This window comes from Apium graveolens, chromosome 9 (assembly GCF_009905375.1).
Source record: "Apium graveolens cultivar Ventura chromosome 9, ASM990537v1, whole genome shotgun sequence".
Lineage (NCBI taxonomy): Eukaryota > Viridiplantae > Streptophyta > Magnoliopsida > Apiales > Apiaceae > Apium > Apium graveolens.
The window spans coordinates 5412775-5432617 of NC_133655.1; the positions used below are offsets into that span (position 1 = coordinate 5412775).

A 19843-nucleotide genomic window follows, 5' to 3' on the forward strand; every position below is an offset into this window, starting at 1 on the left:
TTTTAATTTAAAAACCAAGGTTAGGCTGCTGATCAGTCACGCACTAACCCCGAGCAAGGCACACAGCATTGCTCTAACTACTGGATCCAAGGCACACATTGGCCTAACTTGACCATTATATGGTCTGACCACGAATCTGGTCCACAATTTTATAAAAACAATCCAATTCTAACATAATAACAGAATATGCAATAATAAACAATAACCGAAATCATTAACAACAATAAATGTTTAACAATGAAAGGGTTTCAATCCTTGTAAGGATCAATAAGGCAATTTAAAAGCTTGGATGCTAGGTAATGAAAGAATTGGATAACAAAGGAATCAACGTTTCAAGGTTTCAAGGATTTAGTCTTTCAAAGTATAAGATACCATGGGTTGAGTATATAATAGTTCATTTCAGTGTCCGGTATTTAGTTTGTATGTATTTGTGGAGTAGTATCGTAGATTTGTGGTTCTTGTTTGGGTATACAATAATCAATGGATTAGAAAGAATATGATTCATGGCTCAAGAACAATAACTGAAATCAGGATTTAGGTTTCTGTGCTTCAAAGCACTTGCAATATCACAGGATTATCAAGTACTACAATATCTCGAGAAAGTTCAGAACACTTGCCTGATATTAGCTTACTACACTGCACTCGTTTCCAATCACAACCGTCTTACTCTTCAACTATCTGTTTCCCTTTCTTACGTCTTGCCTCCTCTGCTCACATATCATAAGCATCTATCAATAATTTACTCATGGAATTCTATTCAATACATACTTCTATCTACCCTTCGGTTTACCCAAATCCGATTAACGGATTGAAAGTTATGCAATAATCAAGTAAACACCGAATATATAGACCGATAGTCAATTAACAAGTCACATATAGCACATAATACATCACGTAATCAATGATATATTATTTATAAAGAAGTCTCGGGTCATAAATAGGCTTTCTGATATTTAAAATGATTTTTAAAACATTTTTCGGAATTAAAACGGGCCGTTGGATCAATTTCGGGTTAATAAACAGGGTTCGGTTGGCCCATTCTGGCTCCGAAATAATTTTAGAATAATTATCGAGCCTTGGAAATAATTTAGAATAATATTTTAAAGCTCCAAAACTATTTTTCAGAATTTTTAAATCATTTTTTAAATAATTAAATCTAATTAAATAATTAACTATAATCAATTAATAATTAATTAAATCAATTAATCAATTAATTTTCGAATTAATTGACCAATTAATCAATTATAAATTAACTGAAATTAATTAACTAATTAATTTAGATTTATTTGTGAATTAAAAATAATTTTCAGAATTAAAATAATAATTTTTAGAATTTTCAGAATTTAAAAAATGAATTTTTATAATAAAAATAAATAGAAAATATGATTTTTAAACATTTTATAAACAAGAATCCTAAATTTGCAAAGTCTGGAAACTTCAGGGACCTAACTGCATCGTTTTCAAAAGTTGGGGTACTAAACTGTAATTTTCCAGCCCTTCGCCGGAAAACAGTCGGGTTCGCCGGAGAACACGTTCCCGGCGTCCTCACCCCACCAACACCTCCAGATCACATCTACACAACACCAGGAACACAACCATGCAATCAATTCATCCTAACAATCCCTGAGTTGGCCGGAATTTGGCCGTGAAGTTTTCCAGTTTCCGGCGAACATCGGAAAACTTCAAAACACAACTCCCTTCTCTACAGACCTCGTTGGTTCATGAAACTTATACGACTAGATTGCAAATTTCACAGAGAATACAACCCACTATAACACAACATCAATCTATCACAGAATAAGAAACCCCCAAATTTCAATTAAGAACATTCATACGGGTTATAAACCCTAATTTTGAAATTCGAAAATCAAACTCAAATTTGAACATGTTATTGAACTCCAAATCAGACGTATGACATATGAAAATCATCAGGAAAACAAGCTCTACAACATGCAATCATCAAATCATACAAACAATCATCCGAACAAAATTTCATATTTTTAATAAAATAAATTCGAAAATAAATAAATTTTTAGAAAAATAACCTTGATTTCTGCAGTGAAACAAAGCTCAGAATCTGATAGAACACTTCAAATCCTTCGTTTTGGTTACTCAAGCTTTGAAAACAGAGATCGGTAACGCCTTCGTTTTGCTGTTTGATTCTTAGAACAGTTTTAGGAAATTAAGGTTTTTCTCTGAAAATAATATAATTAACTATCTGCAAATGATTTTGATACGAAATAAAATACGGTAAAAGGCTATTTATAATTACGGAAAATTTGTATCCCGTTGGATCATTCCGGATATAAAACGGTACGTTTATTTGTAAAAACTGATCCAAACGGTATCGGTTTTCGGGATAATTATCCAAATCAGTACAATTTGTACTGCGGTCTTGGTCTCAGCGCCTGGTTACACGTATTACGAAGTGATAATTGTGATAGTTTAATAAAAAGCTCCCGTTTATCGAAAATACGGGTTTTATTGATTTACCGAAACGAATATTGTATCGAAAATGTTGCGCCGGGACCCGCGCAGGACAAACCGTAAGCCAGATCGAAAAAGTCGAAACATGGAATATGCTCGGAATATTACAATTAGGTTAGGAAGGAGTTCTCGAAAGAGTTTCGGGTTCCAAAAACGTAACAACGGTTGACGTCGGTTGGTTCCCGTTTTTATAAAATAGATTTTAATTACCCGGAAAAAGATTTTAGAAATTTCATATGATTCTTATAAATCCATAAACCAACATAAAAATAATTAGGAAGATATGACAATTATCTATATTTTATTTTGGACATATAAAAATTAAATACTCAATTAATATTATTTTTGAATATTCAAGTACAGATAACACTTAACAATTAGCTCACAGAATAGATACTGAATACACATAATAATTATATAATAGCAAAAATAATTACATGATATATCCCGGATATTACACCGCCAAAAACCCGGCACGGCACGTCCGACACACACGTTTGGCCACCACTAGCTGCAACACAGGAAAACATGATGACAAGAGATGTAATTCTTTACAATTTTGAGGGTAAAAGACTAGGAAAGGGATGAAGTTTCAAAATAGGGAGTAGAAACTATAATATACTGCAACACAGGAAAACATGATGACAAGTGATGTAATTCTTTACAATTTTGAGGGTAAAAGACTAGGAAAGGGATTAAGTTTCAAAATAGGGAGTAGAAACTATAATATACATAGATATAAGATCTTTCTGTAAGGCTTTTTTCTGACACATCATGATTTTATATGATTTTCAAGTGAGTGTTAGAATATAATTTAAGATCCAGTTGAAGTATTAATCTATCACTTTAAAATTTTAGATAAGTGGATTAACAAATAATACAACTTCTACCCATTTTAGAATAGTACTAGGTACCGAAAATCCGTCCACAAAATCTTCCTGGAACGACGTGGTGTGACATTTGTCACGTTCTACATTGTGAACAACGTGATGTGACATTTGTCACATTTTACTTTGTGAACGCATATATATGCACACGGGTCTGATATTATTATTAGGAAACTTACCAATCATGCGCCATACACATTTGGAAACAGATTTTATAAGTTCAATGGTAGCAAAGAAGTAGGGATGCAGCTTGTTGTTGGAAATGCCAAAGCAACTGTTCAAAGTAGTTTTTCATCTGTCTAGTTTCAATGTTCAAATCCCAGATGAATCTTTAATAAACAGTTCTAAATAAACCTATTTGCAGAAACTGGCCTCAAAGAGCTCGTGTCACCTCATTGGACGAAAGATGACAACAATATTTTGTTTCAACAACAAATTAAGTCTGTATTGCTGCTCTTATATGAGACTAGTACAATAACTGAAATCCAATGCAAAACAAACTTTGATTAAGTAGGTACTTTCCTCTTATTTAAGTTTTAACTTGAAGAAGGCTATAAACTGAGTTCTTGGATCAAAGCATTCAAATCTGAGTAAGACGATCCGCCTTGTTCAATGGCCTTTTTTGCCATCTCTTTAAGTCCCTTGCATCGGTTTCTTCTGTCCTCGGCCTCTTCACCAACAAGTATACCTCTCACAGCCGTCTCCACTGCATCTCTTTTTATGTTCCCTCCCCCTACCATAACACCCCATTCCTTGGCACCGACAGGAACACCAATGTGGAGAACATCGGTAATCAACTTCTCATTATAAAATTGCTCCGCGCCCAAAGGCCATGTGACCATTGGTACCCCAGCAGCTATGCCTTCAAGAGTTGAGTTCCAGCCACAGTGTGTCACAAAACCTCCTATAGCTTTGTGATCAAGAATTAGCACTTGTGGTGCCCATCCTCTAATTATTAGGCCTTTCCCTTTCATTCTTTCCTCAAATTCTTCTGGCATCCAGTCTTCGGATTCTATATCATCTGTCCCCTTCATCACAACCCATATGAATTGTTGCTCGGAAGCTTCAAGTCCCATAGCAATCTCATGTAACTGCTTACTTGGGAATTTGCCTACACTTCCAAAGCAAATGTATACAACTGAGTTCGGGCTTTTAGAATTCAACCATGTCAAGCATTCATCTTCAGTTATAGCTGCTTGCTTCCCTCTTTGTACTTTTTCTTCGAAACTTCTATTGCACAATGAAAGTGGACCTATATGCCATGCCCTCCTATTCAAAACATTCCTGTAATAATCAGCATACTCGGATTCTAGCTCGTAAAAGCTGTTTACAATGACTCCATGGCTTCTTCTCTCAGATTCTAATGCCTCGGTTAGCACCTTGGCAAACAACTTCACTTTATGCGGAAGGTTAGGCACAAAGAATTCATCGGAGTCATTTATTAAGTTCTTAAATGGCCTGTGCAGCCTCACCTGTTCTTCAGCACACGAAGCAAAGAAGCTTGATCCATGAAAAATCAACCTGGGGATATTAAATCTTGCAGCGGAATCAGTAGCCCATGGGAAGAATAAATCAGCAACAAGACAATTAGGATGGCATTCTTGGAGAAGAGGCTCTAGTTGTTCTTTCAGCATCCATGTTGCAGCAAGAAAAAGCGGGAGCATAGCAGGAGAAGGAATCTGATCAATATTTTCACAGTCTTCAGGCAAACCGTCTAGTTTTGGAAACTCGAGAATTTTGACACTCATTTGAAAACCCAAATCAATACTCTTCTGTACTCCTTTAGCGAAAGCAGGAGCATTGAGAGGCGTTGTGATGATGGTGGAGTGCACACCGCGAGAGGCAAATAACTTAGCCATGTCAAGTATTGGGATCATGTGACCATGAGCCATAATAGGAAAAAAGAAAACCTGAAGCTGAACCATTTTACGAGAGAATTTGCAGATATTGCTCTTACTATATGACAGGAAAATGAGAATGTTAAAACAAGTGTGGAGGAATGAGAGGCTCCTAATAGGTACTTAAAGAGACCAGTAGCTTTCTGGCAAGTGTCATATAATTCGATTTATTTTCAATATATGCTGCCCCTACCCTCTAAAAGACAGATAAACAGAAACACATTCTAGCATTTCAAAATTTGTGTGTGTATGATCTCGGTGATTTCAGCTTGACCACTCAAATTCGTTAGAGCATCTCCAACCCTAAGTTAGTGACACTTACTAAAAGTAGTGAAGAAAAATATTTTATTTTAGAAATGTTAACAATTGAATAAGACATCCCGAAAAGTGTTAACAATCTGATGAGACGGAGGGAGTAATATTGATCACGGGTGTTGATGTAGTTGTGGGACACAAAGTCCATATCACTATAAATATTCAACAGAAGACAAGCGCATATATCTCCATCTCTTCTTTGATACTCATATAAAACGTTTTAAATTTGCAATCCAATATTCACATTAAGGACAAACGTTCCTTGTAAGCTGTTAGAAGTTGAAAATCATATTCAAAAATTAATCTTATATGATTACACGAATCTGGTAGATTCTTAGTTTAGAATACTTGGTACTGGATACTTGAACATCCTTAAACAAAGACATTCTGGAGAACTGCAGAGCTAGATTGTTAAATGTCTTAATATTAGAGCAAAATCAAGATTCAATGATTCTCAAGAATTATCCCCTGCCAAGTCCTACATCTCCTAAGAACTCGCTTAAATTAGATAATGTATTCTTCTTGATGTGAACTCCTGCCCCTAATATTGCTCATTTTCCTTTTTAGGAGACCTTATTGGGGCATAATTGTCTTTAGTGTCCACGATAAATTGTGAGAATGTGGGGGGTGATTGGGAATCGAACCTTAGTTCTCCCGCCAGCCTAAGCTCTGATATCATGTTGATCTAAAACCTTAAGGTGTTAAAGGAAGACCCCAATAGGATCATATATTTAACACGATATCATCTCCAACACAAGCCCCTCAGCACCATAATTGTTCAATGGTGGCAAGGAGGTCTGCAGTTTAAAATGCCAAAGCTAAGCAACTACATTAGACTACTAATGCAATAATCAAAATCCAAAGCAACACAAACTTGAAGTAGCTAGCTATTGTTGCCCTAATTTTTATTCTAGAAGGAAGATGGATATAAACTGAGTTCTTGGATCAAAGCATTCAAGCCCGAGTAAGACGATCCACCTTCTTCAATAGCCTTTTTTGCCATCTCTTTAAGTCCCTTGCATCTGTTTCTCCTCTCCTCGGCCTCTTCCCCAATTATTATACTCCTCACAGCCGTCTCCACTGCATCTCTTTTTATATTGCCTCCCCCTGAATCAGCAACCCATTCCTTGGCACCAACAGCAACACCAATCCGAAGAATATCCGTGATCAACTTCTCATTATAAAATTGCTCCGCGAATGAAGGCCATGTGACCATTGGCACCCCAGCAGCTATGCCTTCAAGAGTTGAGTTCCAGCCACAGTGTGTCACAAAACCTCCTATAGCTTCGTGATCAAGAATTAGCATTTGCGGTGCCCATCCTCTGATTATTAGGCCTTTTCCTATCATTCTTTCCTCAAATCCTTCTGGCATCCATTCCTCAGATTCTTTATCATTTGTCCCTTTCCTCAGAACCCATATGAACTGTTGTCCAGAAGCTTCAAGTCCCATGGCAATCTCGTGTAACTGCTCATTTGGAAATTTAGTAAAACTTCCAAAACAAATGTACAAAACAGAATTAGGACTTTTAGAATCCAGCCACTTCAAGCAATCATCTGCATTGATGGCTGCTTGTTTCCCTCTTTGTGCTTTCTCTTCTAAACTTCTGTTGCATAACGATAACGGGCCTATATGCCACGCCTTCCCATTCAAAACATTTCTATAATGATCCGCATACTCAGGTTCCAGCTCGTAAAAGCTGTTTATAATCACTCCATGGCTTCTCCACTCAGATTCTAATGCTTCAGTTAGCATCTTTGCAAACTCTGTCTCCCCTTCTTCGCGTACATAAGGTGGGATTTGACTTAAACACAACTTCACTTTATGCGGAATATTAGGCACAAAGAACTCATCCGAGCCATTTGTTAAGTTCTTGAATGGCCTCTGGAGCCTCACCTGTTCTCCAGCACATGAAGCAAAGAAGCCTGATCCATGAAAAACCAATCTTGGGATATTAAATTTGGCTGCAGAATCAGTAGCCCATGGGAAGAACAAATCAGCAACAAGACAATTAGGACGATACTCTTCAAGAAGTTGCTCAAGTTGATCTTTGAGCAATTTTGTAGCAGTAAAAAATATAGGGAGCATATCAGGAGAAGTAACCTGATCAGCATTTTCACAACCTTCAGGCAAACCGTCTACTTTTGGAAACTCGAGAATTTTGACACTCATCTGAAAACCCGAATCATTAGTCCTCTGTACTCCTTTAGCGAAAGCAGGAGCATTGAGAGGCGTAGTGATGATGGTGGAGTGCACACCGCGAGAGGCAAACAGCTTAGCCATGTCAAGTATTGGTATCATGTGACCATGAGTCATAACAGGAAAAAAGAAAACCTGAAGCTTAACCATCTTTGTATACCAACACAATGACACGACACGAAAACGAGAATGGTACTAGTAGAAGTGCGGAGGAATGAAAGGCTTGAAATGACTACTTAAAGACCTACCCTTGACAGAAACAGAAACACATTCCATTGCTAAATTTTTACCAATCACTTATTTGTCGTACATGTAATTGACAGTTTTTATGCTGTCGTAAATTAAAACTTGTCATTTGTCATTTACGACATTTTGCAAATTCCATTGCTCAAAACAATAATAGGCCAGAGCTGAGCAAAGAAGAAGATTAAAAATGTGGCTACGTAGTCGCACACGTCAGCCATTAAATAATTGATTACCAGTGTTGAGTTAGTTGTGGGTCACAATGTCTATATCATGATATCAATAATGTAACAAATTCAGAGTTCAATCATGTAATCGAATATTATTGTTTGGCATTCCTTATAAGATGCTTAAATTGAAAATTTAAAACATCTTTCGACTTTAAATTACTTATAAAATAAGTCAGAGCCAAGGGGGTAGTTTGAGAAATTGTTGATTTCATTTTAAATATTAGTATGTTCCAGATCCGTATTGTTCGTTTAGAAGTAACGATTCTTTCTACGAAAAAATGACAAAAATAGTCGATTTTTTAAAAAATTTAACAAAAATAGTCATTCTTAAAAAAGTGGTCAATTTTAGCCGATTGAATACTACACTGTCACTTGGGTATCCCAATTTGTATAAGATACTCCACTGACAGTTGGGTATTTCATATATAGGATACTCCATGACAGTTGGGTTTCTCATATAAAGTAAATACTCTAGTGGGTATCCCATCGGTAAAAGTTGACCAACTTTTTAAAAATTGGTCATTTTTGTTAATTTTATATAAAAATAGGACATTTTTGTTAATTTTATATAAAAATAGATTAAATTTGTCCTTCACCCTCTTTCTACCGATTCTGCTGTAAAAATAGAGTTTTCATCTGTCTAGTTTAAATTTCGAATGCCAGAGTAACTCTTTATAAATAGTTCTATATGAATCTAAATGCAGCATCGTCAGCATGTAAGGGTATAAATCCCAGAAGTTGGACACTTGCGTGGTATGCAGAGTCCCCTTGTCGGATATTTGAACGCACATATTCTCGTATCGGACACACGGATTATTTCACGATACTAATACAAAATTTTATCTTCAGAAAATATAATTAAAATCTATTTTAGCAAACTACATTCTCAAATTTAAGTATCCATGTCTATTAGTTACTACAAAAATATTGATTATCGTATTCATTTTTGCATAAACTAAAAGATTTTACTTGTATTTTTGTGTTTTAGATTATGAAATAATGCATATGATTCATTTTTCATGCAATTTTTGGTTATGTTTAGTAGATTTTATTATATTAAACATGAAATATATATGAATTTTGTTTTTATTTTTTTGTCCGCCGCATATGTATGCTCGTATTATTATATTTGTCGAATTCCCGTATCACTGCACTATACACTCACACTCTCGTACCCTGTCCACCGTATCCTTGCTTCCTAGCGGTATAATATATGTGCACTGAATTTTATTGCAAAACTTGCAGAAATTTTGGCATTCCTCATAGAGCCTTATTCTATATCATAGATCACATTTTTTCTCACGGATAAGACTCAATAGCGTATATTTGTGTTCACTTTATTTTCTTTTGAAGTAGTTATCACTTTTTTTTGCTAATTAAACACACTCAAGTACACCTGCTTGTCTTTGACAAGATTTGAACCATCGATATTCTGTAAAGGGAGCGAGCGAGATACCACTACATCAAGGTGTTTGGGTTTTTTGTGTTCACTTTGTGTTGGGGGCTAGTTAGCATGGTTTCTTTTCAGTACAAAAGGTGGAAATAAACTGAGTTCTTGGATCAAAGCATTCAAATCCGAGTAAGACGATCCGCCTTCTTCAACAGCCTTTCTTGCCACCTCCTTGAGTCCCTTGCATCTGTTTCTTCTCTCCTCAGCCTGTTCACCAACAATTATACTCCTCACAGCCGTCTCCACTGCCTCACTTTTTATGTTGCCCCCCCCCTGTCCCAATAACCCATTCCTTGGCACCAACAGAAACACCAATACGGAGAACATCTGTGATCAACTTCTCATTATAAAATTGCTCCGCGAATGAAGGCCATGTGACCATTGGAACTCCAGCAGCTATGCTTTCAAGAGTTGAGTTCCAGCCACAGTGTGTCACAAAACCTCCTATGGCTTCGTGATCAAGAATTAGCATTTGCGGTGCCCATCCACTAACTATCAGGCCTTTTCCTTTCATTCTTTCCTCAAATCCTTCTGGCATCCAGTCCTCGGTTTCTTTATCATTTGTCCCTTTCCTCACAACCCATATGAACTGTTGTTCAGAAGCTTCAAGTCCCATTGCTATTTTATGTAACTGCTTTTTTGGGAGTTTATTAACACTTCCAAAGCAAACGTACAAAACTGAGCTGGGGCTTTTAGAATTCAACCACTTCAAGCAATCATCTTCATTTGTAGCTGCCTGCTTCACTCTTTGTGCTTTTTCTTCGGAACTTCTATTGCACAATGAAAGTGGACCTATATGCCATGCCCTCCTGTTCAAAACATTTCTATAATGATCAGCATACTCGGGTTCTAGCTCGTAAAAGCTGTTTACAATCACTCCATGGCTTCCGAACTCAGACTCTTTAGCCTCGATTATCATCTTTGTGAACGCTTCAGGTGGGAGTTGGCTTAAACACAACTTCACTTTATGCGGAACGTTAGGCACAAAAAACTCGTCCGAGTCATTTATTAAGTTCTTGAATGGCTTGTGGAGCCTCACCTGTTCTCCAACATATTACGACAAAATTATATGAACACAATGACAAGATGATGAAGATGAGAGGCTTGTGTTGTAATGGTTTGGATATCTAGTTGGTTAAGAGTTTATCCTGTTTCGTTCCGGGTTGAGTTTGAGTATCAATTTAAGAAATTCAGAGTTAAAAGCAAGACAAGACAATCGCATACGGGTCAAGCAACCATCTATTTCTCCATCTCTTCTTTAATGCTCAAAAAATGTTTCGAATTTGTATCGAATTTTACTGTTTGGCCTTCCTTATAAGCAGCTATAAATTGAAAAATAAATACATTTTCCGACGATACCAAGCCGATGACCATTGCCTATCAGAGAAATTTCTGATTTCATGTTTAATATCAGCATGTTCCAGATCATATAATGTTCTCAGCGACAATTCTTCCTGCCGATTCTTTTGCGATAATAGAACTCGTAGTTCTCGTCATAAACTTCTTTTAATCGACGCATGGGAGGCGATTAGTAATTTAATACACTTTCCAATGTGAAGAAATCGAATGGTGTTTGGAACCCGTGGCATAGCACGACAAGATATAAATCCTTACCAGAGCTATCTCTTCGTGCTCCACTTACATTAATCATAGATATTGCGAACATGGTATATATTAAGCACAACGTAAACAATTGGAACAAAGCATTCATATAATTGTTGATTGTCCGAGATGTGTTTATAAAGGCCAGTGTTTGTTGCCCCTGTCTCAAGAAATTCAATGAATTACAATGTGTTTGCACAACACAGCATCCTAGCCAGCATAAATATTTCTAAACATAAATGATTTCTCAAATCAGTTACCAACAAGTCACAACAAAACAAGCGATATATGCAGCGACTAATATTAGATATTCTCCCAATTAAGCTATAATTTTCCCGTGAATATCATAAGCTAAGCAAACAGATGATACTCTAGTTACCAGAACTAATAGGCACAAGCTAGCAAGAATTCCATATGTAGGAGTAAATTTATATGCACAAACATATTACTGCAAAACTGACATCAAATTTGGCATGCCTTATGAAGCCTGCGTCTCAGTCTTGGAACCAAGATGGCCAGCAAATTTAATCTGAATTGCTGCTCTGACTATATTTCCCCTTGTAATTATCCCAACCTGTTTATGTTACATCAAAGATGAAACTAATCAAATGCCACATACTTGAAAGTTGCATCCAGATCTAATGAAATCAAATATGAGGAAAAAAAAAGAAGAAAGAAGATACCAGCTTGCCATCACCATCTACAACTGGCAATCGACGGTACTTGGTTTCAAGCAATAACCTGACAACCATAGGAATGACGTTGCTCATTATTGATTCAAATTTAGCAGCAAATTAATACAACTTTTACATTTTACAAATCGAGAAAGCTTCATGCAATACGTTGGCCATATCTATTGGGTCATCTAGTGGTGGTGCATCCTGTAGAACACCTGTTTTAATGATATGTTCTACGCATAGCAAAAGCATCTGAAGCAGTTTCAAGGGGGTATTGGTGCAAGGTTAATAAATCCGGTTAACAGGAATTGAAATTTTATAACCCTGTGTTGGTATTTTATTGAGAGGTTCATTTGATTAGAGTGGTTATGCATTCCCAAAAATTGGGTGCTTCATTCCTCATGGGATTCCACTCGATACCCATTTCCATTAATGATCGAATTGGCCCATAATACATTATGCATTTTACACTCCTTGTTAATCTTTTACATAGTGAGATGGACTTATATCAACTGTTGTCTCAGCTTCGTGTGATAGCAGGCCAAATGCCTAAAACAACTAACTACAGTGTCGAAATACAAGGGGCAAAAGTACCTCACAGCATCCTCCAGGTTTGTGGCTTCTCGAACGGCAAGGGGAACAGTCGTCATCAAATCGCCAACAACTTTTCCATTAGTCTTACTTAATAGTTGTTGAATCTTATTGAACGACTGCATTATAATCAGAAGAGATATTAAAGCCAGTTGAGTGGAAAAAAAGAAGTCAAAATACAATTTGTAGCCACAAATATTTTATAGTGTAAATTAGTGCAAATTAAACAAAATTGTTGACATGCGGTAGTTTTAACCAATAGTCAATAATCAATTTGAATTGGATAACAATCTAGCATATTACAATGAGTAGGCAGTTTCAGAAATCTATAAAGTCGACTTGGTAAACCAATTTAAAGTAGAACTTTACATGGCCAACTGAAATGGCCGGTATTAGTCAACGGTATTGTCCACAAAAATCCTAGCAATGAGTGTAAACAGCCTACATGTATTCTCTCCGTCCCAAATTTACCATCAAAAGTTGAGTCGTTCGCACGATATTTACCTTTCGATGTTCAACACAAGATTTAGAAAATAAGATCTAGTTTCTAAACTACAGTGTGGCAGAATGCAAAATAAGCACAAGCTCAATTTCATGGTGAAACTCAGGAACTATGATAAAGCTTGCATTTTACTAGTGAAAATGATTATATTATATAGACAGATATACATACACTTAAAGAAACAAATTTACCTAGGTCAAATACCTATAATTAAATATAGTCTCAAACATAATTATACTATAATCTAGACATCAATAAGTTCGACAACTTATAATCTTCAAAAATCGTTTAGCTCAAACTCTATTCCATTAAATTCTTTTATCTCCTGCTTCATTATCTTCTTGTACGAGAGCTAAAAATAAGAAGCTCCGTTTGTTGCTTTTGAGGTGGATACAGTGTTATTTGTTGTAAGAGAAGCATAGGCGTGGAGAATGCAGAAACATAGATGTGGAGAATGCAATCTAAAGAAAGAGACTTGCCGTGCAGATTTGATGTGCATGTGGTCTCACAATGGACGAGTCGAGCGTCTCGACTAGTGAGAGAAGTGGAAGAAATGGGGGAGCCAACAGATGCGGAGAAAGTGGAAGTAAGATAATGTCGTATAACTTGGGTATCTACTTCAGCTTTTGTTTAACAGAGTGTATGTGTTTACTGAAAAGAGCCTCTTTATTCAGGGTAGAGATAAGGTCTATGTATACTGCTTAAAACACTAAACAGCGGGATACACTGAGCATGCATGTCTGGTTTACCCTTTCAGCTTATAACTTTTCGATATTTCCTACTAGTGAGTTTTTCTCTTCAACTCACAACTCTTGTGCCTACTCTAGTAAGCACGTGCACTCCTCAAGTACAACTTTAAATATTATATATCTATCAACATATTAAAGCCGAACTGAAGCTTTTGTCATCCTTAACAAGTGATTTAGGTCAAATAATAGAACTAGCACTATGGTCCGAACGGATTCAAATAGTATGGACTTGTATTATGTTGAAGAGTATAAGATTTTGTTGGGGCCTTCCTCTGACACCTTAAAGTTTTAGAGCGACTGGTTACTTAACATGGAACATGGTAATATTTGTTGGTATATTTGTTGTTATCAATTGTAGTGAAAAGTATAGTGTTAAGAGTATATGATCATGTTGGGGCTTCCTCTACACTTGTTACTTAACATATTCTAATAATTAACTATCAAATGGTTTGGATAGGATTTAAATAGTATGGACTTCAATAATACATATCTATTTACTATACTTATTCAGTAAATATTGTTGGATTTTTCAAAAATATATTTAACATTTTCAAAATCTATCAATATACAAACCTGTGCTTGATATGTAATATGCAAATATATTGTATGTTATATTACATGTAGGTACAGGTGCGGATCCAAGTACCAGATTTTTTGTTTAAACAAATTAAAATTATTGGACATGGTGTGGACTCGACATGTAATTTTAACAAGTTGGATTTTATATAATTTTAATTTATTGTTCGATTTTTAAAAATGTCTGTTACACACAAGCTGTAAAGAGGCCTTATATTCTATTTCGATTATTGAAGCGGATTGACCCATGGCATGTATTGTCAACATGGACATCAAGAGAGCCCCAAAGGAGATCATATAGATTGTATACTGTCTTAAAATCCATCGTGTTAATATCTCTAAATGTTACTCTCGGAATTATGGCATTCTGTGTAAATTCATGCATAAAATTTTCCTTTTTTTCTAGATTAGTGCAACTCTTTTGCGGAAATCTTCATCTTAAGAGCAGTAATATGTCTTCCACTTTGGGGATAGTTACTAGTTACAACTTACAATCTTGTTATTGTCTAGCACGCAAGTAAAGCTGTGCAGATGATCCGCAACCCAAAATAAAAAAAAGAGGGCAGGACAAGGTTCTTAAGTGTACCAAAGAATCTCAGTGTACAACTTGATAAGGCATAAGCTTAAATACTGATGGAAGTTGTTACTTAAAACACCGATTACTATGGTACAGGCCTATTAAACACCTAATAATAGGAATAGTAAACTTTTCAATTATGCACATCTAAGTAACATTGTACCCCCCCCCCCACCACCCCGCAGACTCTGTTCATAAAATTGTTCTCTGCTTCTCTGATTCAGATTATTCACAACTCACAAGAGTGAAGTTTAATAAAGTTTCTAAAGTAGAAAGAGAATTTCATTTTCTGGAAATGGAATGCTTAATGCTTATGCACTTCAGTTAGCATCAAGAATTGTAAAAGTTACCAATATATATCTTAGAAAGTTTTAAACAAATGTCATTGAACATATATGTGCATCATAGTTTTACTAAAGACTTCTTACTTACTTTCCAAGTACTATCGACATCAGGAAACAAGTTGGTATCAGCATGACCAGCACCTAAGATACATAAATAGGAAAGATCGCAGTGTGTCAGTACCTGATAGGCTAAAGAATTCCTCATACATATTCACATGTATTTACACACCAACAATAAAATTAATGACTACAGTTCAAAACTTAAGCAATGATAAATAGTGGGCAGAACTCTTGCACAAGTGCAACATTATATTATCAATAAATATGTCAAAACTGAAGCAATGGTAAAGATGGCAGAAGCCGCAGAACTCTTGCACTCCCTGTGCACTTAATTTCGGGTTATTTTTTCCACATCTGTTCTTTCTTAAAATCACTAAATTAAAACCCAATTGCTTCTCTTCCAGTTATGACATCTCAAGCAAATTTATAGGGTCCCTAAAATGAAACTTTATTTTTCCATAGTTTGCAAGTACAGCTTACACCTAAACCTTTCCCATACCCCAATGGATACACCACACTCTATCCCAATCCAAACACCGTTTTCACATAACTCCATGGCCATATACCAATGGATTAAACACTTCCCAACAACTCAATTCCAACGCAAACATAGCAGCCGATGCCAGCTCTTGGACCATTGCTGCCTGCAGATGCTTCTGACAAAATGGCTGTATGATACTGTCTCGTCATTGTTCTTTCGCATCATTTTCTTTTGCTGCATCTTTATGATTTTAATGTCCTTTCCATTTGTCTTGCTTATCTTTTTTCTTTACAACAATCACTGATGTTATCGGGGTTCTAAGCCATCACAGTTTGGACTTGGAGTCTATGAGATATATCAGCATTGGTAGAACGGTAGGTGAGTGAAGATTCATTATACATAGCCTGTCTACGCTTTCTTTTTTTTGTCATGGCCTGTCTACGCTTATTATTCTATCACCCTTCTCTTCTTTTTGTAGGTGGGGTAGAGGAGGGGGCACAACTTTTTACTCGTTTATCAGAGCAGCTGGAGTTAAGAAATTTAAAACAAAGTTGTAAATTAAAGATTGATTTGCAATTTGCATCTCTTGATAATGACCGGAAATCACACAGGGAATTGACCGGTCACGTACTCAAACTTTATTAGAACTACACTTTGCATTCCTTTTGTGTTTTCTGTTTAAGAAATATGTAAAATCTCACGCCTTAAAAATGTGATATGCAAACAGTGTGCTTTGAAAATAAGTTACCCAAAGTGACCAAAATTTAAGAAATGTTAATTAAAAGAATTCCTTATTTCAAATCACGGAGGAGGGAAAACAGCTCTCTGCAATTAAGCACGACAGCCCAGTGCTAAATAGTATCAATAAAATGGAAATAAGTCATCAGACATTGGTAAGAGAAGTTCTTATTACCTGATATAGAATCAAGCGCTAACAAGTCATAATCGGATACGACCCCAACCTGCAAACAAAACATTGTTGTCAAGGTAACCATGTAGTAAATCCTTTATAATCCTTTATACAGCGATATCAGTACAAAGGGGGTCAATAGCACATTTGACAGAATCCCTTTCAATCAGAATGTTCTTCTCTGTAAGTTATGGTATATATAACAGTCTCACATAAACAATTTATTGTTGCTTCTGTTTCTGTTGTGTATAGTTTAAAAAATATATAAAAAAATCTATAACAAGACACAGTTCCATATCCAGAATAACGTCACTGTAAGAGGATGATTAGATTTGGTTATTCATCACTTATTTGACTCTAATTATATGTAAGAAACTGACATTCTAAAGCTAACTTTGATATTAGCATGGGTCACTTAATGCAGCTCTCGAATGCATCACCTAGTTGTCAGAGTAAATTCAGAAAAATTAAAACGTTATGTAATATAGACAATTCTATCCTATCCATTATAATGAATTAGGAAACAATTTGTAATATCAACAAACATTAACAGTTGTCCTATTATTCCATTTTCCAAGATAACTCATATGTGCAGTGAGAAAATTTTAATTAACTTCTGCCTACTTGCAAGACACAAAGAATATTAACAAAATACTACAGCCACAGTTGTCCAATTTAAATAATCTCAATTCTAAACAAGAGGAAGAGCCGTCAAGTCAATGGATCACTAAGTAGTCAGTACAAAAACCAGACACGATATTTAATATCAAACCGAACTAATTACTATTAGAAATGTACTACTTCTTTTATGCCCTAAAAAGTAAAAATGAATTACTACTCTATGTGGCGCAGTAAAGTTTACATCAGCATCCGATAAACAGGAGCAACAGGAAAAAAAGGTCAATGTGCGAATAAAAATGTTCAAATGATCTTAGCAAGTATGAGCTACAGCCAATGAGAAACTTAATATCAGTTCTTAAACGTCTATCAAATTGAAATATAGGGAGTACATAACAAATTATACAGTAGGAAATAGGAGATAAAAAAAATAAACTTACCAATTTCCAATCATCATCAACCACAGGAAACCCAGTTATTCTTTTCTCCACAAGAGTCTCAAGAGCTGTTACAGAGGCTAATAAATGAGAAGATAAATAAAAGCCAATGTATTACAGAAATAAAGATGACAAGAAAAATTTACCATCCTCAACACTGGTGGAGGGTTTGACAACATGTAGATCCGCTTTCTTAGTCATAAAATCTCCAACGGTATAATTTCCGTCTTTTGTCTGTAGGGTAGCACGTGATATTACTGACATGATCAGCATAACAATTGCAAATCGAAAATGCTGATAACTAAAGAAACCTCCATGCCATATGTATGCTAAGAAAGACAAAAGAAAAGGGCAAGGTAGTGGTGCTAGTGACTAGAAGATAAGTATTATTGCATTTATAATTTCTTGAAGGAACTGTCTATCAGCTGACGGTGGCATACTCATGTTGGTAGATGCAAGCACTGATTAATGACATTGTTAGATGCTCCTATAAAACAAACACACAACTAAAAGATTGTCCCTAAAGACCACATGTAACATATTCTAACCAAAATACAAGATATAGGAGGGTCTAAAATCTACATTAATAACACATGTAAAAGATGTGTATCTTGTACAAGTGAAAATCACATGCATAGCACAGAGATTAGAATCTCCCAAATGCGACTATGGGAAAGTAATAAAATAGCTCATGCAATGGGTGATAGGCATGTTCACCCCTCTGGGTAATATGCAATTCCCACATGCAGACCTCGTGAATTGTGATCTTCTGAGAAATTTTGCTCAAAAATGCTGATTTTGGGCCAAAACAGAAACAAATTGCACACAAAAATGAAACTATCAATTTCCTAATAAGTTCTTGATCTCTAGAGATATTTCGAGCTATTTTGTTCTTTAAGCTGGAAACTACAATCACCCTCTCCACAAACCTCTCTAACTTCTATCATTTTACTCCCAAAACCCCTACATCAAAACAAACAAAATCCTAAACCGCAGTCCAAGACTTCGGTCCTTAATCAAGGGTGTGCACGCTCCCTTAATCCATAACTATGTTAGTAATGTCAAAACCAACCAACCTAATTAGAGACCAAAAAAGAAGACAAATCTATATTCTACATCTATAAATAGTAACATTAACATATCACATTTCTAATTCTACCACTATAATCATCAACCAAAAACAAGCATAATTAAACAAATGCACACAAACACACACACACATGTATGTGTGTGTGAATAATTATTATTACCGGGAGAGAATTGGTAGAGGCAGACACGAGAGAGGGAAGAGCCACATAACACCGGCGAGAACCGGAGAACAACAATCTCCGGCGAGAAAACCGGCTGATATTTGGCCGGAATATGCATGAGGGCAACTGAGGATAAGTACTAACAGCAGAAATGGTCACCGGAGAAATAGAGAAAATTAAAGAATCCATAAGTATGATAATTAAATAAAAAAATAACTAAAAAGCAAAATGTGTGAAGCTGGTGAGTTGGTTTTGGGTTAAAGAAAAGGTAGAAAAATCAATCACATTAAGCATGTGAATGTGTGTATTAATATGTAGGGGTTTAAGAGTTGAGATTCAGGGAGAGTTTGAGTCAAAGTGGCAAACTTAGAAAGGCAAGTGGTGATGAGTCGGTGTAATAAACGTATTCAACTCCGACCATCAAAGTAACTTAACGAGATTGCTTGCCTTTTGCTTCAACTGTACTTATCATCTTTGTTGCCACGAAATTACTATAACAAGGGTTTCGGGGATACGTTCTATATTTCGAAAATCAAAATTATTCGGAAGTAGATTCAGGTTTGTAATTCATTAGACGGTTTTTTATACATCAAATTATTTATTAGTGAATTATTGATGATTTAGCGAATATGCTAAATATTTTTAATTTATCAGTGCTTTATATGATATTTTTTTAAAAATTCGACCAATTTCTAAAATAAAAAAGGAGAAATGCTTGATTTTAAAAAAAAAATCTCCAAAAATTTCTTAAATACTATGAAT

The 19843-nt window shown here is 35.6% G+C and overlaps 3 protein-coding genes and 1 pseudogene across 3 annotated transcripts; all 4 read right to left on the reverse strand.

Moving 5' to 3' along the window:
* Positions 1-3502: 3502 nt before the first annotated feature.
* Positions 3503-5411, reverse strand: LOC141683512 (scopoletin glucosyltransferase-like). Its single transcript, XM_074488250.1, has one exon. It carries the CDS (start codon positions 5297-5299, stop codon positions 3926-3928), a length of 1374 nt encoding a protein of 457 aa, XP_074344351.1. The 5' UTR covers positions 5300-5411; the 3' UTR covers positions 3503-3925.
* An 856-nt stretch (positions 5412-6267) lies between these two features.
* On the reverse strand, positions 6268-8148 carry LOC141683511 (scopoletin glucosyltransferase-like). Its single transcript, XM_074488249.1, has one exon. The coding sequence runs from the start codon at positions 7932-7934 to the stop codon at positions 6498-6500; it is 1437 nt and encodes a 478-aa protein (XP_074344350.1). The 5' UTR covers positions 7935-8148; the 3' UTR covers positions 6268-6497.
* Positions 8149-9546: 1398 nt separating this feature from the next.
* Positions 9547-10761, reverse strand: LOC141683876 (scopoletin glucosyltransferase-like; annotated as a pseudogene).
* Positions 10762-11377: 616 nt separating this feature from the next.
* Positions 11378-19550, reverse strand: LOC141683875 (CBS domain-containing protein CBSX1, chloroplastic-like). Its single transcript, XM_074488668.1, has 8 exons — positions 19082-19550; positions 17978-18065; positions 17835-17899; positions 16780-16828; positions 15414-15466; positions 12581-12696; positions 11993-12050; positions 11378-11883 (listed from the first exon to the last, which is right to left on the reverse strand). Exons 1-8 carry the CDS (start codon positions 19268-19270, stop codon positions 11788-11790), a joined length of 714 nt encoding a protein of 237 aa, XP_074344769.1. The 5' UTR covers positions 19271-19550; the 3' UTR covers positions 11378-11787.
* Between the last annotated feature and the right edge of the window lie 293 nt (positions 19551-19843).

What these genes read in the sequence shown, in the direction of transcription:
- LOC141683875 (XM_074488668.1), bottom strand. Translation starts at nt 19,270, where the DNA reads ATGGATTCTTTAATTTTCTCTATTTCTCCGGTGACCATTTCTGCTGTT. An exon ending in TTGATGATGATTGGAAATTG is followed by an intron (nt 16,829 to 17,834) that starts GTAAGTTTATTT and finishes TTTTGTTTGCAG; the next exon opens with GTTGGGGTCGTATCCGATTA. An exon ending in ATGTCGATAGTACTTGGAAA is followed by an intron (nt 12,697 to 15,413) that starts GTAAGTAAGAAG and finishes ATTATAATGCAG; the next exon opens with TCGTTCAATAAGATTCAACA.
- LOC141683512 (XM_074488250.1), bottom strand. Translation starts at nt 5,299, where the DNA reads ATGGTTCAGCTTCAGGTTTTCTTTTTTCCTATTATGGCTCATGGTCAC.
- LOC141683511 (XM_074488249.1), bottom strand. Translation starts at nt 7,934, where the DNA reads ATGGTTAAGCTTCAGGTTTTCTTTTTTCCTGTTATGACTCATGGTCAC.